The 26,750-nt window shown below is 61.0% G+C and overlaps 1 protein-coding gene and 1 long non-coding RNA gene across 5 annotated transcripts; one reads left to right on the forward strand and one right to left on the reverse strand.

The window, feature by feature from the left end:
* Positions 1 to 18: 18 nt before the first annotated feature.
* crocc (ciliary rootlet coiled-coil, rootletin) lies at positions 19 to 25,235 on the reverse strand. 4 transcript variants are annotated; one of them, XM_088617124.1, is made up of 39 exons: positions 25,106 to 25,235; positions 21,773 to 21,905; positions 21,527 to 21,672; positions 18,830 to 18,880; positions 18,379 to 18,444; positions 17,813 to 18,004; positions 17,633 to 17,716; positions 16,833 to 16,933; positions 16,096 to 16,261; positions 15,886 to 15,992; positions 14,464 to 14,691; positions 14,292 to 14,388; positions 14,114 to 14,200; positions 13,538 to 13,732; positions 13,182 to 13,381; positions 12,891 to 13,073; positions 12,641 to 12,785; positions 12,400 to 12,546; positions 12,093 to 12,323; positions 11,521 to 11,714; positions 11,299 to 11,426; positions 10,913 to 11,082; positions 10,264 to 10,443; positions 10,050 to 10,184; positions 9,808 to 9,951; positions 9,022 to 9,260; positions 8,085 to 8,244; positions 7,763 to 7,930; positions 7,031 to 7,421; positions 5,976 to 6,154; positions 5,601 to 5,721; positions 5,231 to 5,394; positions 4,752 to 4,967; positions 4,270 to 4,494; positions 4,030 to 4,179; positions 3,539 to 3,739; positions 2,814 to 2,945; positions 2,006 to 2,176; positions 19 to 726 (listed from the first exon to the last, which is right to left on the reverse strand). In XM_088617124.1, the coding sequence occupies exons 3-39, from the start codon at positions 21,659 to 21,661 to the stop codon at positions 640 to 642; spliced, it is 5,970 nt and encodes a 1,989-aa protein (XP_088473250.1). In that variant the 5' UTR covers positions 21,662 to 21,672; positions 21,773 to 21,905; positions 25,106 to 25,235; the 3' UTR covers positions 19 to 639. The 4 variants fall into 4 exon arrangements, with proteins under 4 accessions (XP_088473250.1, XP_088473247.1, XP_088473248.1 ...); XM_088617121.1 differs by lacking the exon at positions 25,106 to 25,235 and adding an exon at positions 22,956 to 24,272; XM_088617122.1 differs by lacking the exons at positions 18,830 to 18,880; positions 25,106 to 25,235 and adding an exon at positions 22,956 to 24,272.
* Positions 25,236 to 25,802: 567 nt separating this feature from the next.
* On the forward strand, positions 25,803 to 26,734 carry LOC148642271 (uncharacterized). Its single transcript, XR_015929596.1, has 2 exons — positions 25,803 to 26,245; positions 26,437 to 26,734. It is a non-coding gene; the product is annotated as an uncharacterized LOC148642271 (long non-coding RNA).
* The last annotated feature ends 16 nt before the right edge of the window (positions 26,735 to 26,750 follow it).

A 26,750-nucleotide genomic window follows, 5' to 3' on the forward strand; every position in this document is an offset into this window, starting at 1 on the left:
CAACAGAGCAGGCGAGAGTCGAAGGTACAATTTTAATACAAAAAACAATGAGGACAGGAGCTACATCACAGGGAGCGAGCTGGGGGGGTCAGAGACGAACTGTCGCCCCCAGTACCTCCGCCACCCTTCTGGAGAAGCCCCCTGCCCACCCACCACCTCCCCTCAGAGACCTGAGCCTCCAGCGCTACGATCAGCAAGATCAGTCTTTATTAAAACCCCATCGGGCTGGTTTGATTAGCACAGTGAAAGATTCCCCGACACGCTGATAATAACCCCCATTAGAAAGGCGCCACACTTCCAATAATAAAACATTTTCAGTCTGTTATTGCTTTGTAATTAGAATGTGATCCATAAAAACATGATTTTTAAGACAACAATCAAGATCTAAAAACAAAACAAACAATTTAAAAACAGATGTGGTTAAAAAGATCAGGCTGTCTGTGGGGTGGAGTGACACCATCTGCACCTGACCAGGTTCTGTGGCAGATGTCTCAGCTGCCTGCCTGAACTCTTAATTGCACTGGTTCGTTAGCTTAATTAGGCCCTGATAAGTGATTTTATACGTTTTTAAGAACTGTTACAAAGGAACTGTGATATGTGTAAGTGTGTGAGTGTAGTGTAACCTGTGTGCGCGTCGGATCAGTTTCCCGACAGGACCGAGGTGCTGGAGAAGAGGGGTTGGCGCCGTCGGATCTCCTGCTGGAGCTGCTCCTTCAGGGTGGACACCTGCAGAGCAACAGAGACACACCAGTCACTGTCCAGCCTCACAGTCCGACACGCCCCACCGTCCAGGATACACACTGCACTGTACAGAGCACAGCAGGGCGCAGAGTACACTGTGTACAGTACAGAGCGCTGCAGTGTGCAGTGTGTGCAGTACAGAGCGCTGCAGTGTGCAGTGTGTGCAGTACAGAGCGCCGCAGTGTGCAGTGTGTGCAGTACAGAGCACTGCAGTGTGCAGTGTGTGCTGTACAGAGCACTGCAGTGTGCAGTGTGTACAGTACAGAGCACTGCAGAGTACACTGTGTGCAGTACAGAGCGCTGCAGTGTGCAGTGTGTGCAGTACAGAGCGCTGCAGTGTGCAGTGTGTGCAGTACAGAGCACTGCAGTGTGCACTGTGTGCAGTACAGAGCGCTGCAGTGTGCAGTGTGTGCAGTACAGAGCGCTGCAGTGTGCAGTGTGTGCAGTACAGAGCACTGCAGTGTGCAGTGTGTGCAGTACAGAGCGCCGCAGTGTGCAGTGTGTGCAGTACAGAGCGCCGCAGTGTGCAGTGTGTGCAGTACAGAGCGCTGCAGTGTGCAGTGTGTACAGTACAGAGCGCCGCAGTGTGCAGTGTGTGCAGTACAGAGCGCTGCAGTGTGTGCAGTACAGAGCGCCGCAGTGTGCAGTGTGTGCAGTACAGAGCGCCGCAGTGTGCAGTGTGTGCAGTACAGAGCGCCGCAGTGTGCAGTGTGTACAGTACAGAGCGCCGCAGTGTGCAGTGTGTGCAGTACAGAGCGCCGCAGTGTGCAGTGTGTGCAGTACAGAGCGCCGCAGTGTGCAGTGTGTGCAGTACAGAGCGCCGCAGTGTGCAGTGTGTGCAGTACAGAGCGCTGCAGTGTGCAGTGTGTGCAGTACAGAGCGCCGCAGTGTGCAGTGTGTGCAGTACAGAGCGCTGCAGTGTGTGCAGTACAGAGCGCCGCAGTGTGCAGTGTGTGCAGTACAGAGCGCCGCAGTGTGCAGTGTGTGCAGTACAGAGCGCCGCAGTGTGCAGTGTGTGCAGTACAGAGCGCTGCAGTGTGCAGTGTGTGCAGTACAGAGCGCTGCAGTGTGCAGTGTGTGCAGTACAGAGCGCTGCAGTGTGCAGTGTGTGCAGTACAGAGCGCTGCAGTGTGCAGTGTGTGCAGTACAGAGCACTGCAGTGTGCAGTGTGTGCAGTACAGAGCGCTGCAGTGTGTGCAGTACAGAGCACAGAAGACCTCAGCACAGTGTGGGACACATTCAGGACGCTGGCACACTGCTGTACCTGCTCCTCCAGGCCCCGGACCCTCTGGCGGTGTGCCCTCTCTCTGGCCTCCAGGGTGCGCTCTGCCTCCCTCTGCGCCACCCTCAGCCTCTCTGCCTCGCGCTGGGCCTCCTCCCGCTGCCTCGCTGCCTCCTGGCCGCCGTGGCTCTGCTCCACCTCCGCCAGCTGGGCCTGGGCGTGTGCACACCGGCCAGGAGTGAGAAGGGGCAGAGCAGAACGGTGCTCCAGTTCTCTTAAAATACCGTCGCTTCTTCTAGGTGTCGGCATGAATAGATCTGCTACACTGTGGCTCTACAGCATGTTACCCTAATCTACAGCATCTAATCCCCCAGCCCAGCTACCCCAGTACTACCCCTGGGCCAGATATCCCAGCCCCAGCTGCCCGTGGGGCAGTACAGCCAGCACTCACTCACCAGGCACAGTGCTATCTTCCTCCTTACCCGGCTTAACTCCTCCTTCAGCGCACAGTCAGCCAATAGAAACACAGAATCCCCACTGTCAGCCAATCACAAGAACTGTACGCCCAGAGTAGGTGGAGCCTGAGCTCCAGGTCAGCATGCGGGCGGGGCAGGCAGGCCTTCTGTACTGTCACTCTAAAGCAAGACGACCCCCCCCCCCGCGGCCCCCCCACCCTCTCTTTCTGTGTCTGCTGTGTGGGTTGAGAAGCGCTCAGAGGACCTGATGAGAAAAACAGCTTGAGACAACAGACAGAAGCAATGAGTGTCTGGCGCGAGAGACGGAGAGAGATCGGTGCAGACTATCCTCACCCACACTGAAGGTAAACACAGGGCCTGACAGCTCCTCCTACCTGTAGCAGGGTGATCTGCCGGTGAGCGTCCTGTAGCTCCAGTTCTGCAGTGGACAGAGAGCGGTCAAGCCTGCCCTTCTCCGCAGAGAGGCGCAGACTCCCCTCCTCTGACTGCATCTTCTGACGCTCCACCTGGGAGAGAGGAGGAGTCTGGGTGAGAGTCTATCTGCTGAGCCCAAAGACACTGGGACTGAGCCCACCGAGCCCACAGACACTGGCACTGAGCCCACAGACACTGGCACTGAGCCCACCGAGCCCACAGACACTGGCACTGAGCCCACAGACACTGGCACTGAGCCCACCGAGCCCACAGACACTGGGACTGAGCGAGATCTGATTCTCAGGTCGGAATCAATACCAGCTACACTGATCTCCTCCCTCTCAGACCCCAGCCCTTGTCCAGTGACCCCAAGCCCCCGCCCAGTGACCCCAAGCCCCCGTCCAGTGACCCCAAGCCCTCGCCCAGTGACCCCAAGCCCTTGCCCAGTGACCCTGCCCCTCGTCCAGTGACCCCGCACCTCGTCCAGTGACCCCAAGCCCTCGCCCAGTGACCCCAAGCCCTCATCCAGTGACCCCAAGCCCTTGTCCAGTGACCCCGCACCTCGTCCAGTGACCCCAAGCCCTCGTCCAGTGACCCCAAGCCCTCGCCCAGTGACCCCGCACCTCGCCCAGTGACCCCAAGCCCTCGTCCAGTGACCCCAAGCCCTCGCCCAGTGACCCTGCACCTTGTCCAGCGTGCTCCTCAGGGCGTTCTTGTCCTTCTCCAGCCGCACAGCCGCCCTCTCCGCCTCCCTCTTCTCGCTCTCCAGCTGGGACAGCGCCCTCTGCAGGCTGCGCACGCGCTCGGCGGCCAGTGCGCGCTCCGACTGGAGGCGCTCCACGCTGCGCTGGGCCTCCTCCAGGGCCTGGACACGCTGGCGCAGAGCCTGGCACGGGACAAGACGAGCAGCTCATGTCACGGGCAGAGAGGTCAGGGGGCGCGGGGACCGGTGAGGCGTCCCGGAACGATTTTGACCAACCCCACCCACAGGAAACCCTTCTTGACCAGCGGTGGAACCAGGAGCAGAACTGCTTCTTTACACCAAGAGCTGGTGGTGTCTGGAACAAGCGAACTGTGTTATTGAACCCAGCTCCCTGGGATCCTCCGGGAAAATTACTGGATGAGATCCCGGATTTATGAGCTCAACTACCCCTCTCAATCCCCCTCCTCTCCCACCTCCTGTGCCGACGACAGCTCTGCCTCCAGCTCCCCCCTCCTCAGCTCGCTGTCCGACAGCTCGCTCTGCAGGCCCTGCACGCGCTCAGCGAGGGCCGTCACACTGCGCTTCCCCTCCGCCGCTGCGGCCCGCGCGCTGTCCACGCGCTCCTGTAGGGGGCGACAGGCGCCGTCACGCACAGAGACACAGCGGAAAAGCAGAGCACGGGCGCCGGCGCCGAGTCTGTGTGCCTGTCCGACCTGTAGGAGGCGCCTGTCCTGCTCGCTGGAGGCCAGTGCTTTCTGCAGGGCGGCCAGGCGCTCCTGGGTGGCGCTGTGGGCGGCGGTGGCCTCGGCCAGGCCGGCTGCCAGGCTGGCTGCCCTCTCCTTCAGCGCCGCCTCGCTCTCCTGCGCCTTGGCCAGCGCCAGGTTCAGCCTCTCCACCTCCCTCTGCAGAGCGCCGGCGCGCATCTCGCCCTCCGACACCTGCCGGACAGGGACAGCAGCGTGACACCTCGCCCAGTGAGTCCAGCCCGGTCCAGTCCAGTGTTGGTCCAGCCCAAATCAGATTCAGTGTACCCCAGCCCAGTCCGGTCCGGTCCAGTGTTACTCCAGTCCAGCCCAGCCCGGTCCAGTCCAGTGTTACTCCAGTCCAGTCCAGCCCGGCCCAGTCCAGTCCAGTATAAAGTCCAGCCCAGCCCAGCCCAGCGCTTGCTGAGCCCGGCCCGGCCCAGCTCACACACCTGCTTCTGCAGCGCCTCCAGCCGGTCCTGGCTGCTCTGAATGTCGCTCTCTCTGTCCCCCAGGCTCAGCCTCAGCCTCTGCAGCTCCCCCTCCAGGCTGCGCCTCGCCAGCTCCAGCTTGGTGCCCCGGGCCTCTGCTGCCTCCAGGGCCTCGCGCAGCCTCCGTCTCTCTGCCTCCAGCCTCGCCTCTCCAGCCTTCAGCTTACTCATCTGCTCCTGGGGACGGAGGACAGAGGCCTTGGCTTTAATCAGAGGATGAGCCCAGAGCCTCCAACTCAGGACTGAGGGCTGACTGAGAGGCTGAGACAGTGACTGAGACAGACAGACAGGGGGACAGGGGGACAGTGGCTGAAGCAGACGGACAGGGGGACATGGGGACAGTGACTGAGACAGACAGACAGACGGACAGGGGGACAGTGGCTGAGACAGACGGACAGGGGGACAGTGGCTGAGACCGCAGGAGGGGAGGGCAGTGTCACCTGTGTGAGGCGCCGCTCAGCCTCTGCACTCTGCATGCTCCTCTCCAGCTGGCCCACGCGCTCCGACAGCGCTCTCCTCTCCTTCTCCCCTCGCCGCACCGCCTCCTCCTGCAGCTGCAGCGCCGCCTGAGCCGAGCTCAGCCTCCCGTCTGCCCCCCGCTTCCCTGAAACCGGCACAACGCAGCTTCACCACAGCCCCTCAGAGCGTCTCTCCCTCTCACTCTGGCTCACTCCTCACTGGGAGTGTGTCTCACTCCTCACTACATCTCACCCTCCTCACCGTCTCACTCTCGTCCTCACTGCATCTCTCACTCTCACTGTGTCTCTCACTCTCACTCCTCACAGTGTCTCTCACTCCTCGCTGTCTCACCCTCCTCGCTCTGGCTCAGTGCTCTCTCCAGCTGTGTCAGGCGGCTCTGCGTCGTGTCTCTCTCTGCCTCCATCTCTCCCAGCTGCCTGGTGACTGAGCTCAGCTGAGTCTGCACCTCGTCCTGCAAAACACAGTCTGTCAGCATGGACTGGAGTCTCTCTGTCCCACTCCCTCACTCTCTCACCCCCCTCACCCCCTCACTCTCACCCTCTCTCTCACCCCCTCACCCTCTCTCTCACCCTCTCACCCCCTCCCCCTCACCCTCTCTCTCTCCCCCTCACCCCCTCACCCTCTCCCTCTCTCCCTCTCTCCCTCTCTCCCTCACCCCCTCACCCTACCCCTCACCCCCTCACCCCCTCTCCCTCACCCCCTCACCCTCTCTCTCTGGACGTCTCTCAGCTCCAGGATGAACTCTCTCAGCCCGCTGCGCACGAGCTCAGGGTCCAGGTCGGGGAGCGGGGTGTCTGCTCGCTCTGGGGAGCCGGGTCTGGAGCCCTGGCTCTTCTCGGGGGTTTCAGTGCGAACCTGCGGGCTCCCCCGAGCCTCATCCCACCCTGGGGTACAGGAGCACACAGGAGGACAGCGCTGACTGAAAAGGCCAGCTAGCGAGACACACTGCAGAGCAGAGCCCAGTCATCATCATCGTCATCACCGTCACCTTCCAGCCGCCGAGTCCTGGTGAGCAGGCCGTGCCAGGCCCACCCGTGTGTCCTGGGTCTGCCCCGGCGGGCCCGAGCCCGATCCACGTCACCGGCTCCTCTCGGTCTCCTCACCCTGCGTTACTGCCTGCTGGTCGATCCCAACCCCCCCTCCCGTCTCTCCCGGGACAGACCACCACCTCAGGGCTGGAGTGCAGACGCTCGACCTCGGACCCCAAGCAGGAGAGGAGCCCCACACCCCCCTCGAATGGGCTCGACTTAACACCCAGAATGCAGACAGAACTCTCACTCCATCACCCCAAACAGCACCCCTCACCACACTCCCGCAGCACCCCTCACCTCGCCACGGGGTGTCTGCTTACACCTCGTCCAGATCAACCAGCACAGCACGAGCCCCCAGCAGCCCCAGATGTCTGCAGAGGACAAGGAGCTGGCCTGCTGCTCCAGCCCAGAGGCCTCCTCGCTCCTGTGTCCCAGGCTGCTGGCCGGGCGCCTGTGCAGCTGGAGCCCTCTGGTGGGGAAACCGAGGACTGCAGCGGCGAGTCACTTAACCCTGACGTTCCCGGATGCGTACCGGACCGAGCTGTACAGTACATCCTCGTCCATTACCCAGCCACCCCCCCGTCCTGCAGAAGAACCCGAGACGTTCTGATTACAGGTGAGTAATATCTGAGTCCGGGCCACACCGGCTCTGTGGGCCAGAACTCGAACCCACGACCCCCTCAGCTCCCAGCCCAGGGACCACCTGCCCCGCCCGAGGCACCTGCTCACCTTTAGGGGGAGACAGCGATCGGCGAGGCGAGAGGCTGCGCTGCCGGAGCGCCGGGCTCCTCGCTCGGCCACGCCCTCGCCCGCCGATGCCCAGCGTGCGGCTGAGCGCGGAGTGCACGCTGCCCAGGCGGAACTCCAGGTCGCGGCGCTGGGCCTCGGCTCGGGCGAGCTCGGCCTCCAGCCCCGCCAGGCGGCCCTGCGCGGCGCTCAGCTCCAGCCCGCGCTGCGCCAGCTCCTCCTGCGCCCGCTCCGCCCGCAGCGCCAGGTTGCGCGCGTTGTCCTGCAGCTTCTTCTCGCTGCCCCGCGCCTCGTCCAGCCGCGCCGCCAGCTCCCGCTCCGCGCGCCGGCTCTCGGCCTCCAGCTCGGCCACCCGCCGCTGCAGCGCTGCCGCCTGCGGGCCACAGGGGGCGTCAGAGCGACAGTGTCCCCCTGCCCCGGCCCCCCTGCTCCTCTCCCCCCTGCTCCTCTCTCCTGCTGCTCCCCCTCTGCTCCTCTCTCCTCCTCTCCCCCTCTGCTCCTCTCTCCTCTCCCCCCTGCTCCTCTCTCCTGCTGCTCCCCCTCTGCTCCTCTCCCCCTGCTCCTCTCTCCTCCTCTCCCCCCTGCTCCTCTCTCCTGCTGCTCCCCCTCTGCTCCTCTGCCCCCTGCTGCTCTGCCCCCTGCTCCCCCTCTGCTCCTCTCCCCCCTGCTCCTCCTCTCCCCCCTGCTGCTCTGCCCCCTGCTCCTCTCCCTCACCTCTTTCTTCATGCTGTTCCTGGCCACCTCGGCCTCGCTGAGCCTCTGTTTGAGGCTGAATGCCTCCCGCCTCGCCTCCTCCTCCCTCTGCTCCTCCAGCGCTGCGCGGCCCTGCAGCTCGGCCACCTCCCTCGCGCGCTGCTCCCTCTCGGCGTCCAGCACCTTGACCTGGGAGCAGGGACAGCTGCAGGGTAGATCGAGGTCTGTACACGACCTGTCCGTCTGCCTCACCTGTCCGTCTGCCTCACCTGTCTGTCTGAGTGTCACCTGTCCGTCTGAGTGTCACCTGTCCGTCTGAGTGTCACCTGTCCGTCTGCCTCACCTGTCTGCGGAGCTCCTGCAGCTCCCTGCGTGCCTCCAGCCGGGACCTCTCCACCTCCCTCAGGCCGGCCCTCAGCTCGCTGGCCTCCCTCTCAGACGCTGCGCGGCTCTCCTCCATCACGGCCAGCTTCTGCTCCTTCTCCTCACACTGCCTCTTCACACTGAGGGACACACCTTCCCCGTGAGCCCTGCCCTCTGGCCACAGGGCCTGTCCTCCTGGGCAGCAGGTCTGTCCGTGTCCAGGCTATGTATTACCAGTGCCCAGTGTCTGTGTCTGGTCTGTTTCCATTCTGTGGTCAGTGCTGCGGTCAGTGTTGTGTGTGAATTAGCAGTGTGGTCAGTGCTGCAGTCAGTGCAGCGGTCAGTGAATGCAGTGGTCAGTGCTGCGGTCAGTGCTGCGGTCAGTGAATGCAGCGGTCAGTGCTGCGGTCAGTGTTGTGTTCAGTTCTGCGGTCAGTGCTGTGGTCAGTGAATGCAGCGGTCAGTGCAGCGGTCAGTGAATGCAGTGGTCAGTGCTGCAGTCAGTGTTGTGTTCAGTTCTGTGGTCAGTGCTGTGGTCAGTGAATGCAGCGGTCAGTGAATGCAGTGGTCAGTGCAGCGGTCAGTGAATGCAGTGGTCAGTGCAGCGGTCAGTGAATGCAGCGGTCAGTGCTGCGGTCAGTGAATGCAGTGGTCAGTGCAGCGGTCAGTGAATGCAGCGGTCAGTGCTGTGTTCAGGTCTGCGGTCAGTGCTGTGGTCAGTGAATGCAGCGGTCAGTGCAGCGGTCAGTGAATGCAGCGGTCAGTGCTGCGGTCAGTGAATGCAGCGGTCAGTGAATGCAGCGGTCAGTGAATGCAGCGGTCAGTGCTGCGGTCAGTGAATGCAGCGGTCAGTGAATGCAGCGGTCAGTGCAGCGGTCAGTGAATGCAGCGGTCAGTGCTGCAGTCACTCTCCTGACCTGATCCTGTCGCTCTCGGCGGCTCTCAGCGAGTCCCTCAGCTGGGTGTTGGAGGTGCTCAGGGTGTCCCTCTCCTTCGCCAGGTCGGCCAGCGAGCGCCGCAGCTCCGCCCCCTCGCGGCGCAGCCCCTCCCCCTCGTCGCGGGACTCGCGCAGCCGGCGCTCCGCCTCCAGCTGCTCCCGCCGCAGCGCGTCGCGGCCCTGCTCGCTCAGAGACAGCGCCCCCCGCGCCTCCTCCAGCTGCGCGGCACAGAGCAGCTGACACCCACACTCCTCCTGCTCCTCCCCTCCTCTCCGCCCTCGAACCACAGCTCCTCTCCCCCCTCTTCCTCAACTCCCCCCTCCCTCTCCCCCCTCTCCCCCCTCTCTCTCACCCCTCCCCTCTCACCCATCTCCCCCCTGTCCCCCCTCTCCCCCCTCTCTCTCGCCACTCCCCTCTCTCCTTCTCCCTCCTCCTCCTCTCTCTCACTCCTCCCCTCACTCCTCTCCCCCCCCCTCTCACCTCTCTCTCTCACCCCTCCCCTCACTCCTCCTCCTCTCTCTCACTCCTCTCCCCCCCCCTCTCACCTCTCTCTCTCACCCCTCTCCCCCCTGTCCCCCCTCTCACCCCTCCGCTCACTCCTCTCCCCCTCTCTTTCACCCCTCCCCTCTCTCCTCCTCCTCCTCCTCCTCTCTCTCACCCCTCCCCTCACTCCTCTCCTCCCTCAGTTCAGTTCAAGACCTATGAGCTGGAGTCACAGTGTCGGCGCGTCTGTTCACACTCGCATGACTGAGACCCCGTCCTCACCTCCCTGAGCGCCGCCTCCCTCTGCCTCAGCAGCTCCTTGTTGTGCTCCTGCAGGCTGCGCGTCTCCCTCTGGTGCGCGCTCACGGCGTCCTCGAACTGCAGCTGCAGCTCCTGCAGCTCTCCAGAGAGGGCGCTCACCGCGGCCTGAGCAGCACACACACACACAGACGAGGCTCAGGCGGTGCTGGGCCAGCGGGGGCTCTGCGCGGCCCGGCTGGGCCCGGCTGGGCCCGGGTCCTCACCCTCTCCTGCTCCTGGCGGCTCTGCGCCTCCCTCCTCAGCCGCTCCAGCTCCAGGCTCGCGGCGCCGAGCTCGGCCTGCAGGGCGCTGAACCGCTCCGACAGAACCGCCTTCTCCGCCTCCTTCAGGGACAGGGCCTGGGGAGCGGGGGGGTTACCCACTGTAGTGAGCGGCCCGGTGCTGCCGGCGCCCCCCGGCCCCCCGCCCGCCCAGTACCTGCTGCTTGTCGCTCTCGGCCTGCAGGAGGCACTGGTCTCTGTCCTGCTGCACAGCGCTCAGCTCCTCCTGCAGCTCCTCCCTCTCGACCTCCAGCCTCCTCGCCGCCTCCTCCAGCTCCTGCCTCAGCCTCCGCAGCGCCTCTTCTCGCTCCGCCTCCACACCGGCCCGCAGCGCCTCCTGAGGGCAGAGCACCACCGTGAGTGAGCGCCCCCTGCTGGTGCCCCTTCAGACCTGAGGCTGAGAGCCTGACCCGCCTCTTCGATGGATTTAGAATTGTTTAACTGTGAGCAGTGTGTGATCGTGCCCAGGTGTTCATGTGAGCAGTGTGTGACCGTGCCCAGGTGTTCATGTGAGCAGTGTGTGATGCCCAGGTGTTCATGTGAGCAGTGTGTGATCGTGCCCAGGTGTTCATGTGAGCAGGGTGTGATCATGCCCAGGTGTTCATGTGAGCAGTGTGTGATCGTGCGCAGTGTGTGATCATGCCCAGGTGTTCATGTGAGCAGTGTGTGACCAGGTGTTCATGTGAGCAGTGTGTGACCGTGCGCAGTGTGTGATCGTGCCCAGGTGTTCATGTGAGCAGTGTGTGACCAGGTGTTCATGTGAGCAGTGTGTGATCGTGCGCAGTGGGTGATCGTGCCCAGGTCACCTTCTCCTTGACCAGCCGCTCGGTGTCCTCCTGGTGGGCGCTGCGGATGCTGCGCAGAGTGACCTGGGCCTCCTCCTCAGCCCTGGCAAGTCTGTGGGTGAGCTGCTCCCGGTCCTGCTCCAGCTGGGCCAGCGCCGCCTCCCCCTCCCCACGCACCCTGCGCACCTCCGCTGCGGCACAGAGCGCACTGGGAATCACGCTAATGGCTATACTGAGTCTAAGTCACAAGCAAACCTGTTGGACTTTGGGAGGTGGCAGGGAAGTGGAGCACCAGGCAAAGACCCACACGAACATGCAAACTCCACACAGACAGACCCCCCTGTCCAGAATCGAACCCGGAACCCTGACGCTCTCAGGCAGTTGTTCGGACCCTCCCCCTTTCTCACCTTGCAGGTTCTCTCTGGCCACAAGCAGGGCCTGGTTCTCCGTCTCCAGATGTTCCCGGCGGGACTCCAGCTGTCCCAGCTGCTGCTGCACCTCAAACAGGGTGGTCTCCAGGGCCTCACGCTCCGACCTGCACACACACGCGCACACAGGCAGCCCCTGGTTAATCAACAAGAACACGACTGATCCCGGGGATGAAGGCCCCAGGCTCTGCGCCCTCGTACCTGAACACGGCCAGCTCCTCGCTCAGCGCCCGGTTCTCTCTCTCGGAGGCGGCCAGCTGGACCGCCAGCCCAGCCCGCTCGCGGGTCAGCTCCTCCCTCCCGCGCGCCGCCTGCTCCAGCACCTCCCCCTGCCGCTGTGCCTCGGCCTGCGCCTGGCTCAGCTCCGTGTCCAGTGCGCTGCTCTGCCGCGACACCTGTGGCGAGGACAGGGGCGTCAGTCCTGCAGGAAGGGCTCCCGGGGCGCGGGGCCCCTCTCTGCCCCCTCTCTGTACCTGGGCCAGTTTCTCCTGTAACTGCCCCCCTCTGTACCTGGGCCAGTTCCTCCTGTAACTGCCCCCGCTCTGTACCTGGGCCAGTTTCTCCTGTAACTGCCCCCGCTCTGTACCTGGGGCAGTTTCTCCTGTAACTGCCCCCCTCTGTACCTGGGCCAGTTTCTCCTGTAACTGCCCCCGCTCTGTACCTGGGGCAGTTTCTCCTGTAACTGCCCCCCTCTGTACCTGGGCCAGTTTCTCCTGTAACTGCCCCCGCTCTGTACCTGGGCCAGTTTCTCCTGTAACTGCCCCCCTCTGTACCTGGGCCAGTTTCTCCTGTAACTGCCCCCGCTCTGCCCTCAGCGCTCGCAGCTCCTCCTCCAGCTCCCCACGGCTCTGCTCCGCCTCCTGCAGCGACTGGTCCAGTCCCTGCCGGGCGGAGTCGAGGTCCAGCTTCTCCTGCTCCAGTCGCACCAGCTCGTCCCTGATTGACAGCTTCTCCTGCTCCGCCTCCCGCTTCTGAGCCAGTAGGGCGGCCTTCTCCTCCTCCAGCTGGGGAGAGGGAGGGGTCAGTCGACCGTGACTCCTCCCCCTCCCTCCCCTGGCTCTGCCCCTCGGCCCCCCTCACCTGGCTGATGATCCGGTTGAGCTCGGTCTTGTCCTGCACCAGGCCTTCGTTAAGGCTGCTCATCTTGGCCAGAGAGTCCCGCAGGGTGCTCTCCTCGGCCCGCAGCCGGGACAGGGACAGGGACAGGTCTCCTCCGCTCGCCTCCGCCTGTGGGGAGAGGGGCAGAGTGGGCAGTGGCCACCAGACGTGAGAGTCTCAGTGGCGGACAGGGAGGGGGGAGGGCACAGAGGGGTGTCCGTACCCTGGACAGCGCCTCCACCAGCTCCAGCTTCTCTGCCTCCAGGACCTGCCTCTCCACTGCCCCCCTCTGGAGGGACTCGCGCACTGCAGCCAGCTCCGCGCGCAGGGCCGACGAGCGAGACTCGCTCTGCTCCAGCTGCCGCTGCCTGAGCGAGAGACAGCAGCACAGTCCTCTTCAGCATCTTTTCAGACATCTGGACTGACCCCCCCTCACCACGGGAACAGCCCTCCCTCCCCCTCTCTTCTCTCACATCCTCTCCATCTCCGCCTTGGCACGGTCCCTCTCCTGCGCCGCTCCTTCCTTCTCCTCCCTCTCGCAGTCTCTCTCCCTCTGTGCAGCCGCGGCGCTCAGCTGCAGCTTCTCGCAGTCCGTCTGCAGCGTCTGCATCTTCTCCTGCGCAGCCTGCGCAGCCCTCTCCAGACTGGCCTTCTCACTGACACCGCGGCAACCAGGATTAAGAGAGTTTGCATCAGCGACAGTGTGCCAGCGGAGTGGCAGAGACAGCAGAGCGTCGGTCAGCGTGCCACAGTGTGCTGCTGACCTGTCCAGGGTGCCGATGGCCTGGCGCAGCCTGCTAGCCTCTCTCTGGGCGGCATCTTTCCCCCTTGCGGAGTCGTCCCGCTCCGCCTTCAGCTCCTGCACCTGCTGCTCGGCCCCGCGTCTGCCCGCCTCGCTCTCCGACAGTGCCCGGCGCACAAACACCAGCTGCTCCTGGGCAGCCTCGTAGCGCCCACGCAGCTCCTGCGAGAGAGGGGAGAGGCTGGGTGAGGCAGCGGAGCCAGGAGGACCTGCTGCCCGCAGGGAGGTGGAGCCAGGAGGACCTGCTGCCCGCAGGGAGGCGGAGCCAGGAGGACCTGCTGCCCGCAGGGAGGCGGAGCCAGGAGGGTGGCTGGGTACCTGCATGAGGACCTGTCGGCTGCTGATGGCGGTGCGCAGGGCGCCGAGGCTGGCCTCGGGGGCACCGGGGGGGCCACGGCGAGGTGAGGAGGAGCGCCGGGGGGATGGGGAGCGCAGGAGGGGCCCCAGAGAGGACCCCAAATTTTCCCCCTCCGCCTCAGACGATACGCTAGGGTCTTTGTCTGCCAGCACAGTCTGAAGACAGAAACAGAGCCATCTGTACTATTCTGTGCAGCTGTTTTAGTTGTTATAGGTTGCAGGTTGTGTTGTGTAGGTGGGCTGTTGTGTTAATATGCATGTCTGTGTTATTTGTCATTGAGCAGTTGTGTTACCATGTATTGATGTTGTACTGTTGTGAGCCTGTGGATTATACTGATAAAGAGTTACACGTGATGTTGTGCAGTTATGCACTGCTCTGATATTGTGTACCAGTGTGTTGTTGTTGTGCACTGTTCAGTATTGTGTACCAGTGTGTTGTTGTTGTGCACTGTTCAGTATTGTGTACCTGTGTGTTCTTGCAAACTGCTCAGTATTGTGTATCTGTGTGTCGTTGTGCACTGCTCTGATATTGTGTACCTGTGCGATGTCCCTCAGCGTGAACTGCAGAGCCTCAGTCTGTGCTCTCAGAGTCTGCAGCTCCTGCTCTGCACTGCTGCTGTGCTCCTGCAGGGGGCGACACACTCTGTTACTACACAAGTACTTGTATTCCATTCACTGAAGACTCAGGCTGCCAGCGGCCACGACCCTGTCTCACCAGCGCCTCCAGCCTCTGAGTCAGGGAGGCAGCGGCTCGCTCCTTCTCCTCGCTCTGAGCCCGGAGCCTCTCCAGCTCGCCCTGGGCCTCCGCCAGCCTGGGAAGACAGAGACGGGGGGGTCAGGGGGCTCAGGCAGGGCGCGGCAGCAAGCGGGCACGGGGAGGCACTGACCTGGCGCTGAGCTCCGCCCTCTCTGCGTCGCACCGGGCCTGCAGCTGCAGCATGTCCCGCACCCTGTCCCGCAGCTGCCCCTCCAGCTGCGCCAGCTGCGCGGCCTGCCGCTCCTGCACCAGGGCCGAGCTGCCCTCGCTGGCTCGCACGCTGGCGCCCAGGCTGACGCACGACGACAGCGCACCGCGCGACACCCGCGCCAGCTCGTTCCGCATCTCCGAGAGGTCTCTGCGACAGCGAGAGGGCAGGAGAGAGGGAGAGTCTTGTGACCGGCACAGAGTGACTCAGATTACAACACACAGAGCGACAGTGTGACACAGGAGCTCCCAGTGCACAGCAGCCTGATCCGCTCCAGGTGTGACAGTGCTGTCAGACTCCCAGTGTGCAGCAGCCTGATCCACTCCAGGTGTGACAGTGCTGTCAGACTCCAAGTGCACAGCAGCCTGATCCACTCCAGGTGTGACAGTGCTGTCAGACTCCCAGTGTGCAGCAGTCTGATCCACTCCAGGTGTGACAGTGCTGTCAGACTCCCAGTGTGCAGCAGCCTGATCCACTCCAGGTGTGACAGTGCTGTCAGACTCCCAGTGTGCAGCAGCCTGATCCACTCCAGGTGTGACAGTGCTGTCAGACTCCCAGTGTGCAGCAGCCTGATCCACTCCAGGTGTGACAGTGCTGTCAGACTCCCAGTGTGCAGGAGCCTGATCCACTCCAGGTGTGACAGTGCTGTCAGACTCCAAGTGCACAGCAGCCTGATCCACTCAAGGTGTGACAGTGCTGTCAGACTCCCAGTGTGCAGCAGCCTGATCCACTCCAGGTGTGACAGTGCTGTCAGACTCCCAGTGTGCAGGAGCCTGATCCACTCCAGGTGTGACAGTGCTGTCAGACTCCAAGTGCACAGCAGCCTGATCCACTCCAGGTGTGACAGTGCTGTCAGACTCCCAGTGTGCAGCAGCCTGATCCACTCCAGGTGTGACAGTGCTGTCAGACTCCCAGTGTGCAGCAGCCTGATCCACTCCAGGTGTGACAGTGCTGTCAGACTCCCAGTGTGCAGCAGTCTGATCCACTCCAGGTGTGACAGTGCTGTCAGACTCCCAGTGTGCAGCAGTCTGATCCACTCCAGGTGTGACAGTGCTGTCAGACTCCCAGTGTGCAGCAGTCTGATCCGCTCCAGGTGTGACAGTGCTGTCAGACTCCCAGTGTGCAGCAGCCTGATCCACTCCAGGCTTTGCCAGCAGTGGGGTTTTTCTATTGAAGTCAACACCAGGTCAGTCAGACCAGCAGGCACTGAAGATTTCAAGCTAGTTATCTCCTTTAGAATGGTAAAAACTGGAGTCAAAATAAATCTTATGGTTAAAAAAGCAGGTAGAGTGGATCAGAGCAATTGCCATTCCCACAACACAAAGGTGCAGCACCTGCTCTCACCTCTCGGTGGCGCTCTTGAGCTCACAGACGTGTCGGCGGAAGCCCACAACTTGACGCCACAGAGACAGGAGGCGGCTGTGCTCACTGCTGAAGTAACTGTGGAAGGACTGGAGAAAGAGTATAGGCGAACAGCATTTAACAACACGAGACAACCTGTGATCGCCAGGCACCGCCAGGCTGGAAGACTGAACTGCATCTGTGAAGCCCAACCTCCTCCTCTCTCCTCCAATCAGATTCTCTCTGCTCCAGCTCCTCCCGGGCTTTTGTCCAATCAGCAGTCAGCTTGCGGATGTCCTCACTCAGTGCCTGATTGGCTACATTGGCCTGATCCAGCTGGTCCCGGAGCATCGAGTTGACCTGGGCCAGACTGGCACTCCTGCAGACACACACAGACCTACACGCTGACCCGGGCCAGACTGGCACTCCTGCAGACACACACACAGACCGACACGCTGACCCGGGCCAGACTGGCACTCCTGCAGACACACACACAGACCGACACGCTGACCCGGGCCAGACTGGCACTCCTGCAGACACACACACAGACCTACACGCTGACCCGGGCCAGACTGGCACTCCTGCAGACACACACAGACCGACACGCTGACCCGGGCCAGACTGGCACTCCTTCAGACACACACACAGACCGACACGCTGACCCGGGCCAGACTGGCACTCCTGCAGACACACACACAGACCTACACGCTGACCCGGGCCAGACTGGCACTCCTGCAGACACACACAGACCGACACGCTGACCCGGGCCAGACTGGCACTCCTGCAGACACACACACAGACCGACACGCTGACCCGGGCCAGACTGGCACAACTGCAGACACACACACAGACCGACACGCTGACGCTAGAGGTACAGTTCACTAATTACAGGCAGTAACATCATTTCCCCTGGCCCCTCCCCCTCCTGTGTCTGTGTACAACCCCCCCACCTTTGCTGCTCCTCTTCCAATCGGATGAGGGCATTCTCCAGGTCGTTGCTTGGCTCCTCCTCCTCGGGGCGGAGCCTGCCGCTAGAGATATCGAGCCCCTCCTGGAGGAACAGGGAGCGAGAGGGAGTGGGAGTGGGGGAGGCAGACAGAAGCGGAGAGGGTGGTAGTGACTGATCTGTGAGAGAGAGACCCTTGTTTTAAGATTAACGCTGAAACTTCAGCTTAAGCCAAGTGCACAGCATCAGCATGAGGAACGTCTACATTCCAGCCTAGGAAAGCGAGACGTCATGGCACAACTGACCACCAGGGGGCAGAGTACCAGCGACTCCACCCATCCCTCAGCTGTGTGATACAGCTCAGGTAGCCGGAGCCCCTCTTGCTCTGTCTGCTGTGGGCTTGTTTCAGTCACTGGGGTGATGTGTGGCACAGCTGAACCAGGAGCTACAAGTGACACTGCAGTGCACGCAGCTCAGTCGTCACCCCATCCTGCTCTCCTGACACTGCCTTCACACCTGATCACCAGGGACAGGTCTGCACTGCTAATGTGGGCAGGATGAAAGAACTGATCCAAGTCACCACAGTCACCAACGAGTTTGTCTTCTATTACTTATAAGATCATAGAAACAACTGCTAAAACTAAACTGGAGGATCACCTGCACGGGAATCAGAATAGTCAGTCTCTCCCTCTCGCCCTCCCTCTACAGATACAGGGCTCCCAGGAAGAGGTGCAAGGGTTGGCGTCCCCTGGTGCCCAGACTCAGCATTGCAAGCCCCCCTGTGTGGACGCTGCCCTCACTCACGGTCAGTCTGTGCTGCTCCAGCTCGGAGGATTTTTCCAGCAGGCTCTGCTCCAGCTCTCCACACTTCTTCTTATACTGCAGCACCTGAGGACGACAGACAGCGCCAGAGCTTCACCACTGCGCTCAGCCAGAGCAGCAGAACAGAACAGAGCTGATCCAGCGCCGGCTCGTCTGGGTCACCTTGGCCTGCAGCTTCTGCACCAGCTGCGCCTGCCTCTGCTGCCCCTCCTGGTACGCGGTCAGCTTGCGCTTGTAAGCGGCCTGCTCCTCCTCCAGCCTCCTGCGCAGCTCCGTGTTCTGCTGCGCCAGGCTGCGCGACTCCAGCGAATCGCGCTCCCTCTCGCCCGTCTCCACGCGCAGGGCCTGCTCCAGCTGCGCAGAGCAGAGAGAGGGTGCAGTGGGTCAGGCACAGCCCCAGCCAGCAATCACACAGGGACAGAGCAGGAGAGAGTGAGGACGAGAGGGGGCAGAGGAAGAGGAGGGGACTTCAGCAAAGCTCTGCTAGGACCTGCTCATCTTGCTGCCTGTGGATAGGCTGCAGCCTCAGAGGTGAGAACACCCAGAGCTCACAGATTCAGGTTCTGCACAGAGGGAGGCAGGAGGTTACTGTCATGACTGCTAGGAACAAATGCAGCTCGGTTATTCCACTGAGAGTCTGGGTTTGAGCCAAGCGCTCCTGACAGAGCCCCCTCCATCACCCTTAGCCTCAGTGTTTCAGGGCTCCAGGGGCTGATGGGATAGCTTACCGCATGCCCCCGCGACCCTGGCTCCTCCCCCTCAGTGCCAGCCTGCCAGCTGATCGCCTGATCCAGCTTCAGGAAAAACAGATCAGAACGAGAGAAGCTCTGAGAGAGAGAGAGGGAGCAGGAGAGACTGTCCTCAGACAGAGCACTGTCTTCTGAGCCACAAACACACACACACAGACCAGACACAGGACACACCTGCATCACTGAGCGACCTCTGCCTGCAGACACACTGTGCTGTAATTCCAGTACTGTAATATGCTTTCTGCAGTAATACTGTCCTGTACACAGTAAAGTTATTGCAGTAAGACAGGAAGATTCTCAGACACTATAGCACTGCACTCCCCTGATCTTCGAGAAGACAGAAGGTGAGGAGTTTGTCGTTTGCCTCAGTCACAGGGCTATGACACAGAGAGCCCCCCGGCGCCCCCTGCTGGTGCACATTGATACCCACGTCAGCATTGGTCACTGCGGCCAGGCCTCGGGCACGCAGACAAGCCTCCAGCTGCAACACAGCGACACGCGCGGTCACTCTCTCACTCCCGCCTCTCACACAGCCCTCTCCTGACCCGTGCCCAGGGGAGCAAACAGTTAAAGCATGCTGGGTAGTGAGTCAAGGCACAGCAGCAGCGTGGAGGTGGAGCGAGATGGAGATGGTTTCCACGACGACCCTTTGGCTGGGCCCTCCCCCTCCCCGCTGTTTTCTAATGCTCTGTAAACACAGCCCCGTTTCCATGGAAACCCTGCAGGACCCCAGGCCTAGCTGGCCATATTACTTGCCCGCTCCACCCTCTGCCTGACGAACTGCCCCGACTCGCTCTGCTCCTGCTCCTCTGGGGGTCCTGCCCCCTGCTCGGCCATGGCGCCCTTTCCCTCTCAATCCCGATCACCGTTGCTTTCTCACAGTCGCTTCTTTTCTGTTCTTTAATCTTTCTCCTGTAATCACGCTGTATCACTTGCTGTCTGTCTTTATTTCTCTGTTGGTCTGTCCCCCCTCATCTGCACAGGTTGTGCTTTTACTCCAGATGTGTTTTCTCTCTCCCTCTCTCTGTCTCCTTCTTCCTGTTTCTCCCTGTAAGACTCTCTCCCTCCCTCCCTCCCTCTCAGTCTGTCTCCCTCTGTTTCTCCCTCTCTGTCTCACCATCCTTGAGAGCTCTTGTGTGATCAACACACTACTCTCCCCTGCAGAGACACCCTGTTTTCCTCTTCTCACACTGCTTGTGCTGACTTGCTTTTTTAAACTTCTATGTTATTTAACTTGCTGTTGCTGCTGCTATTCTGTGTTCATGTTTTGGTGATTTCTTAACGTCTTTGTATCGGAGAGCACGTGCAAATAAGCATTTCACTGCACTTGTGCATGTGACAAATAAACTGAACTGTCTGTCCCTCTCTGGCCACAGTGCAGCTCTGTTTCTTTCTCCCTGAGGGCCTCTCCGGACAACCGCAGTGACCAGTCTTGATGGACAGCTTGTGGTCACTGAGCCTGTACTTTAGAAAGACGTTCCTCTCTCCCTGGACAGACACCGCTCTGCTGCTGTGGTATTTGAATGATAACCAGACCCTCCAGACCGAGAAGGGAGCTGATTGCATTGCCACTGTATTTGGTAAAAGACGAGCTGGCCTTGCTTTTTGTAGTAATACTGCTCACACACCCTATTAACCCCACTGCCACCCAACACTAGGAGCTGGAGCCCCAGCTCTGAGACTCTCAATGATGCCCCCCCAGACCTCCTCTATTCATGAAAATGTTTAACATCACCAAGAGTAACTAATGCCATAGCAACCAGCCACTTCATTCATTCCAATCACAGTCGCCATGGAGACGGAACACAGCCATAACACAGCCTGCTGCCGGAGACAGGAGTGTTCCCCGAGCACACGAACTCCCAGCAGAGAAGACGACTAAAACACCAATCAGAGAGCTGGCAAGAAACCTCTCTGCGTTCAATTGGTATTTCTGCACCGTCCAAAGCACAGAAGTTAGGTTTGCAGGAAACTGCAAGTAACCACAGTGACAAGAAATTCCAGGAATGGCAGCTTCTTGTAGCTGCTAAGACAGCTCCCCAGCACACAGACAAGTCCACACAGGCCCGGACACCGAGGCTGGAGAGGGGCAGGGGCCTGCTGTCCGAGAGAGCGCCTCTCCACGCACCACTGCCTCACTCCAGCAAGAGGAGACAGGACCTGCTCTCTGGCCATCACTCAGGAGAGACACAGGACCTCTTGTCAGCAGCCATATCACCCTGCAGCTCACAACTGGCAGCCCACTGAAGCTCAGAAGGTGTGAGCCTGGTCAGTACCTAAAGTAGGGTTACTGCTGGAAGAGGTGTTAGTGGGGCCAGCAGGGGGCGCTCACCCTGTGGTCCATGTGGGTCCTAAAGCCCCAGTATAGTGACGGGGACACTGTACTGTAAACAGGCGCCGTCCCTCGGATGAGACGTAAAACCAAGGTCCTGACTCTCTGTGGTCATTAAAAATCCCAGGGCGTCTCTCAAGAAGAGTAGGGGTGTCACCCAAGTTTTCTCTGGCCTTTACCAATCATGGCCTCCTAATAATCCCCATCTCTGAACTGGCTTCATCGCTCTGCTCTCCTTTACCACTGAGAGCTGGAGTGTGGGGAGCGGACAGGTGCATCACCCAGGTGGGGCTGCACACTGGTGGTGGTGGAGGGGATCCCCATTACCTGTAAAGTGCTTTGAGTGGAGTGTCCAGAAGAGCGCTATACCCTGTAAGTGTACGGAATTATTATTCTTGCTCTCTGGCGATCACTCTGGGAGAATCAGAGTGCACACCACAGCTGGCGAGAGAGGTGGAGGCAGAGCAGAGACATGAGGAAGGCCAGAGGGGAAGAAGCAGGGGAGAAGCATCTGAGAACTACAGAACATGTTCACTTTTTTAGTTCATTTCCTTCTCATTTTAGGAAAATATTTATGCTAGTAATTTAATCTCTCGCCACCCTGTTCAGGGCTTGAAGGCTATGGTGTATACAATTGTTACTTTTATTGCAAACTGTTGGCATGCTGGTGATGCCAGCATCACACCTGAACCCCACTGATTCTCAGGGCAACGAACCCGGTTCTGACTGGGCCCGGTGGATAGGGGATCCCGCTCGGGCCTGCTGACGGGCCTGTGGGGGCACTGGGAGACTCACCCGCTCACTGATGGCGCTGTACTTGATGGCCAACTCATCGCGCTCCGCACGGCTGTGAGCCAGCAGGTCCTCGACTCTGGCGAGCTCGGTCTGCAAGAGCCGGTTCTCGTCCTGGAGAGAGAGCACGGAGGACATGGCGCTCGGCCCTGGCAGGGGGACAGGGAAGGGAGAGGCCGGTCTTAACGGATCTCCTTCTGCAGGAAACGTCCAGTATGTGTCTGTGTGAGGAGAGAGAGTGCTACTCACTGGGCTCGCTCAGGTTTTTAGTCACAATCTCTCTGATACGTGCAGGCAGGCGGGTGGGTGGGGAGTCTTGGGCTTCACCACGCACTGTCAAATACTTCTCGTCTCCAGAAGACAGGACGCTCTCCTCCAGTCTCTGAGTGAGAGAGACATACTGACCAACTGGACACCACAGTACATTGACACCGCACTGAGAGAGAGAGGGGTTAATACACACACACACACTGACTGGACACTCCAGTACATTAACACCGCACTGAGAGAGAGAGGGGTTAATACAGACACACTGACTGGACACTCCAGTACATGAACACTGCACTGAGAGAGAGAGAGGGGTTAATACAGACACACTGACTGGACACTCCAGTACATTAACACTGCACTGAGAGAGAGAGGGGTTAATACAGACACACTGACTGGGCACTCCAGTACATTAACCCTGCAGTGAGAGAAACTGCTAGAAACAGGAGGGTTAATAAATTGCTTTTTAACACAACAAAAGTAAACAGAGAACAGACAGACTCCCAGCACTCCTGCTGCTGTAGCTTCTCACCGACTCTCTGGCATAAGTGACACACAGGCCAGCTCCCTGCTGCCAGATGGGCACATAGAGACACCAGCTGCCACCTCTGAGTGCTGCCAGGCCCCACAGTTCACCTGGGCACACTGATCCACACATACAGTAACCCACACTAACACTAAGCCACACCTACACACACACAGACGCACACCAACCCACACTGACCCATACAGTACACTGACCCACACACACAGAACAGTAACCCACACGCTGACACACAAAACAACCCACACTGACAGACTGACACACTAACCCATACGAACGCACTGACCCACTCAGGCTGTGTCTATTATGCTCAGGCCACCTGCACTGGCACCGCCAGAGACCCGACCCATCCGAGCGGAACCGGGGCAGCCTCTCGCCTCGGGCTCTGTAACCTCCTAACCCGCACGCGGATCAGAAACAGCAGCGGACACGCACGACGGAACCGCCACAGTTCGGCACGGTCCGGCACCCGGCCGGTTCGCTCGTGTGTTAGAGCCGTGAACGAGCCCGATGACTGCAGAGCGGACCTTTCCTGTACTTCCACCTGTTCCAGAGAATCTCAGACACTAACTGGCTGCAGCATAAACAACAAGGAGACTCGCAGACGGACGGAACACGGACCTGTATAACCGCCTCCAGTTTGGGCTCGCCGGCTGGGTTCTGGCCGCAGCTCATTGGACCCCCGGTTCTGACACGTCCGGTCGTTCGGAGGGGACAGTGAGTCTCCACCGGTGATGACCTGCTCAGAGCCGCGATCCGCCTGACCCGGGACAGGCCAGGACGGACAGACCAGGGAGAGATGAGCGCCCTGTGCCGCACGAGTCCTGTCTGCACCGCCGGACACGGCTCGGACCCGTCCCTCTCTCCTCAGTCTCAGTCCTCTGGGATTCCCGGCTCTCGGGCTCGGACCCGTCCCTCTCTCCTCAGTCTCAATCCTCTGGGATTCACGGCTCTCTGCTGCCGCGTCCGCGAGCGAGATTGAGGACACGCGGGATTAGCGCAGTTTAAATCCTCTGCCCTCCCCCCGGACCCCCGCTATGAGCGCGCGAGGGCGGAACCTCGCACCGCCCCCCCCAGCACGGGACGGAATTCGGTTTCGGGGGGGCAGGGGGGTGACATTCCTGCTTCTCGTCATAAATCGTTAGGAAGGACGTGATACGCGCGGCGGCAGCTGAGACAGGATCCGCAGTTTGCTGGGTGAGAGTGGGAGTGGGTATCACGCGCGAGTGTCACAGCCCCGCCATGGAAACACCCCAGGCGAACGCGAGAGAAGAGGTTTCAGGTCTTCTGACAGGCGTACAGTCCCCTATATACAGTACAGTACACACTACAGTCCCCTATATACAATATAACACCATATACCACAGTCCCTACATACAGTACAGTATAACACCTCAGTCCGCTCCCTAAAGTCCAGTCCAGAACAGTCCAGCAGACGTCAGGACAAGAAGCTGCAGTCTGTGACACTCTCAGCACCCTGTCAACTACTGGACCCCAGAACCGCCACACACAGCAGCCCGCAGGGCAGCACAGGAACCCGCCCAGCCCAGCCCCTCAGCCCGCCGCAGACAGGCCTGTGCGTGGGTGAAGCAGTTAGTACCTGGGCACCGTGCTGGGCTCCATGGGCAGCAGGAGCAGGCTCCTCCCACACACTCCATCACCACGGCAACCCGGAGGTTCTGTTGCCGCGGTTACTGTGCTTAAAGGAGCTGTGAGGGGTGAGGGTGCTAACCCCACTGCACTGGTCCACACAGGAGATACCAATACCCCAGCACCAAGCCTCTGCACCAAGAGCACTGACCAGTACCCCGGACCTTAAACACACCCGGGCGCACAAGCCAACATTGGAATCGCTTTCGCAGCCCCAGCCGGATGTGATGGTTTGCTGCCCTCTGGCGGTACCGTGACGGCACTGCCGCGCACTCCCGAGCAGCCGAGCAGGCGCACCTGTGACGGCGACCCCCGGGCACAGCGAGACGCGCACACGCGTGGATGGCACACGGAGAGACTCGGCGCTGTCTCTCGCGTCGCTACCAAGGCTTCCGGGAGCTAAAGGCCTGCCCTCGACTGCGGGAGCGCAGTTATGTCACCGCGGTGCGGCGAGCAGGGCGCTCAGACTCAGGTCCTGGGTTAGCCAGGCGCTGTGTGAATCAGACGGACCGACACAGAGCCAGAGCACCCGGATCAGGGACGCAGGAGGGCCGTCTAGCCCGGCTGACTGAGCCCAGGGTCGGGTCCTGGCGCTATGGGCAAGCAATCGGGGGATCGGCTCGGCAGCCTGTTCCACACTCCCACAACCCTTTGTGCAAGGACGCGGCTCTTGCACCCTGTTCTAAATGCACTTCCCGGTAGTTTCCACGACTGTCCTGTGGTCGGTCTTGGTTCTGAAGAAGCCCAGTTGGATTTTGGATGCTCGTGTCCGCCGGCAGGTCGGTGAGAAGCCGGGAGGGGGCGCTCGCTTTCAGACAGCGTTAGGCGAGAGAAAGGAGCGAGATGGATCGCTTGAGCTGTTGTGGATCGAGGCCACGGAGAAATAAAAACTCGCTACTGCTGCTGCAACGCGGCCCCACGCACGCACAGCCCGCGCGTGTGCGGGCAGCAGGGCCCCGCGAGTCCCAGGCCGCGCAGGCAGCGGCTCTCTCGCCTCCCCGCCGCCGGACGAGAGCAGCGTTTCCTCCCGCCGCAGCGACAGCAGGCAGCGCCGGGCAGCTGCTGTCTCCCTGCCGCCGGTGCCCGGAGCGGCGTGAGCGACGGGCTGTGCGCGGTCTTACCTGGCGGAACGGGCGTCACCGGCGCGCCCGGACTGGGATCGTCTCGGCTGCGGCCGGAGCTGCTTTGCCGGCGCCGACAGAGATGGGAAACGGGGCGGAGGGGCGGTTACTGCCCGAGCGCTCTGGCGGGCAGCGGGTGGGAGGGGCCGGGGGCTCGGCCTGGTCCTGCCCGGAGAGGAGTCGCTCTGTCCGGCTGCATGTGGCGCAGCTCCCCCGGGGAAGGGGAGGGAGGTGGGGCGACACTCCCGCTTGGACCGGGCGTGTATTCGCCCCCGGAGCCGGGGGAAGAGGGAGGGGTGCCCGGGACCGGCCAGCTTGGACATTCATGGGACATTCCTGCCGGTGACCCCTCGCTGCCCCTTCCTCCTGCATGGCCCCGCGAGACCCCAGGGACGCCTCGCGCTCGGTAGCACTGGGCTCGTGTCTGTAATCGCCATGGCAACTGCGAGCCGCCGGGACCGGTGAGCGGGGTCCGAGCCTAACCTCTTGCGGAGGACCTGCTCTCTGTGCACCGGCGTGTCTCTGTGCACACAGCGCTCTGCAGGGAGCGGGAGGAGAGCGCGAAGGTTTTGGAGCCGCACCGTTATCTAAAAGGTGTGCAGGTCGCCGGTGTGTCTCTACCCGAGCACATGCGCGCACACGTATGTGATGAGCACAGCGGGGAACCCCGTGAAACACCCCGACACCCCAGGAGCTGTACTCACCCCCACAGCCCCGGCCTGTGTCCTGCTCTCTGCCCCGACTGGCCTGAGTCCCTGCCGCTCTGAGGTAACCACCGCTGGGGCAACAGCGCCCAGACCCCTCCCCCTGCCCCGGGCCGCACACAATGACAGGCGTGTTACACAAACACGCACTCCGGCAACGCGCTCGTTCCGCTGTGGAAGCGGCGGGCTGTTGCCATGGCGATCTAGCACCTCCGCGCCGGCAGCACTCTCACCTGCGGACAGGTGTGCGGGAGGCTCTGACAGTAAGGTCAAAGCTGAAATTAGGGGGCGAGACCAATCTCTGCCAGATCAGGCAGATTGTCAAGAACCAGTCACTCACAGAGTGCGGGGAATGACAAGAGAGACAATCAGATTGAGGGTCATCAGTTTCCCGGGACACACAGAGACGCTGGTGCATCGTGTGTGAATGCATCAGGTCTCAGACAGTCCCGAGCAGCAGGTAGAGTTACAGACGCGGGATACGGGTAGTCTTGCTCACCGACTGAGGGAACACAGCCCTGCAGCCGCTGTTTCTAGCCCAAGTATATCGCGTTTTTGCCCTTTCAGCCACTAATGCTTGTGTCTTAGACCACAATACTGAAAAAACACAGGTTTCTTTGTGTGCAGCACCCCGAACCAGACTCCTGAAGCCCCGAGCGCAGGTCACCGCAGGAGAAGCTGGGATTCAGGGATTCAGGCGAGTCGCCAGGAAACAGGAGCGGGCCGGGCCGCGCGGGGCTGCTGTCCCGCCTCACACACGTCATCAACTAGTGACCCGAAACACCAATCAGCGTCTGCGGTGAATCAGTGACCCCGCCCCAAGGGAGGAGCGGCCGATGATGATGAAAATTATTAATTAGGATTAGCGGTAACTATTATGTTATGGATAATATTATTATTAATAAAATTATGATTATGATTATTATTCAAAGCATTTTACA

This window comes from Lepisosteus platostomus, chromosome 23 (genome assembly GCF_059453375.1).
Source record: "Lepisosteus platostomus isolate fLepPlt1 chromosome 23, fLepPlt1.hap1, whole genome shotgun sequence".
Taxonomy (NCBI): domain Eukaryota; kingdom Metazoa; phylum Chordata; class Actinopteri; order Semionotiformes; family Lepisosteidae; genus Lepisosteus; species Lepisosteus platostomus.

What these genes read in the sequence shown, in the direction of transcription:
- crocc (XM_088617121.1), bottom strand. Translation starts at nt 23,009, where the DNA reads ATGAGCTGCGGCCAGAACCCAGCCGGCGAGCCCAAACTGGAGGCGGTT. An exon ending in TAAAAACCTGAGCGAGCCCA is followed by an intron (nt 21,673 to 21,772) that starts GTGAGTAGCACT and finishes TCCCCCTGCCAG; the next exon opens with GGCCGAGCGCCATGTCCTCC. An exon ending in CCGCAGTGACCAATGCTGAC is followed by an intron (nt 18,445 to 18,829) that starts GTGGGTATCAAT and finishes TTTTTCCTGAAG; the next exon opens with CTGGATCAGGCGATCAGCTG.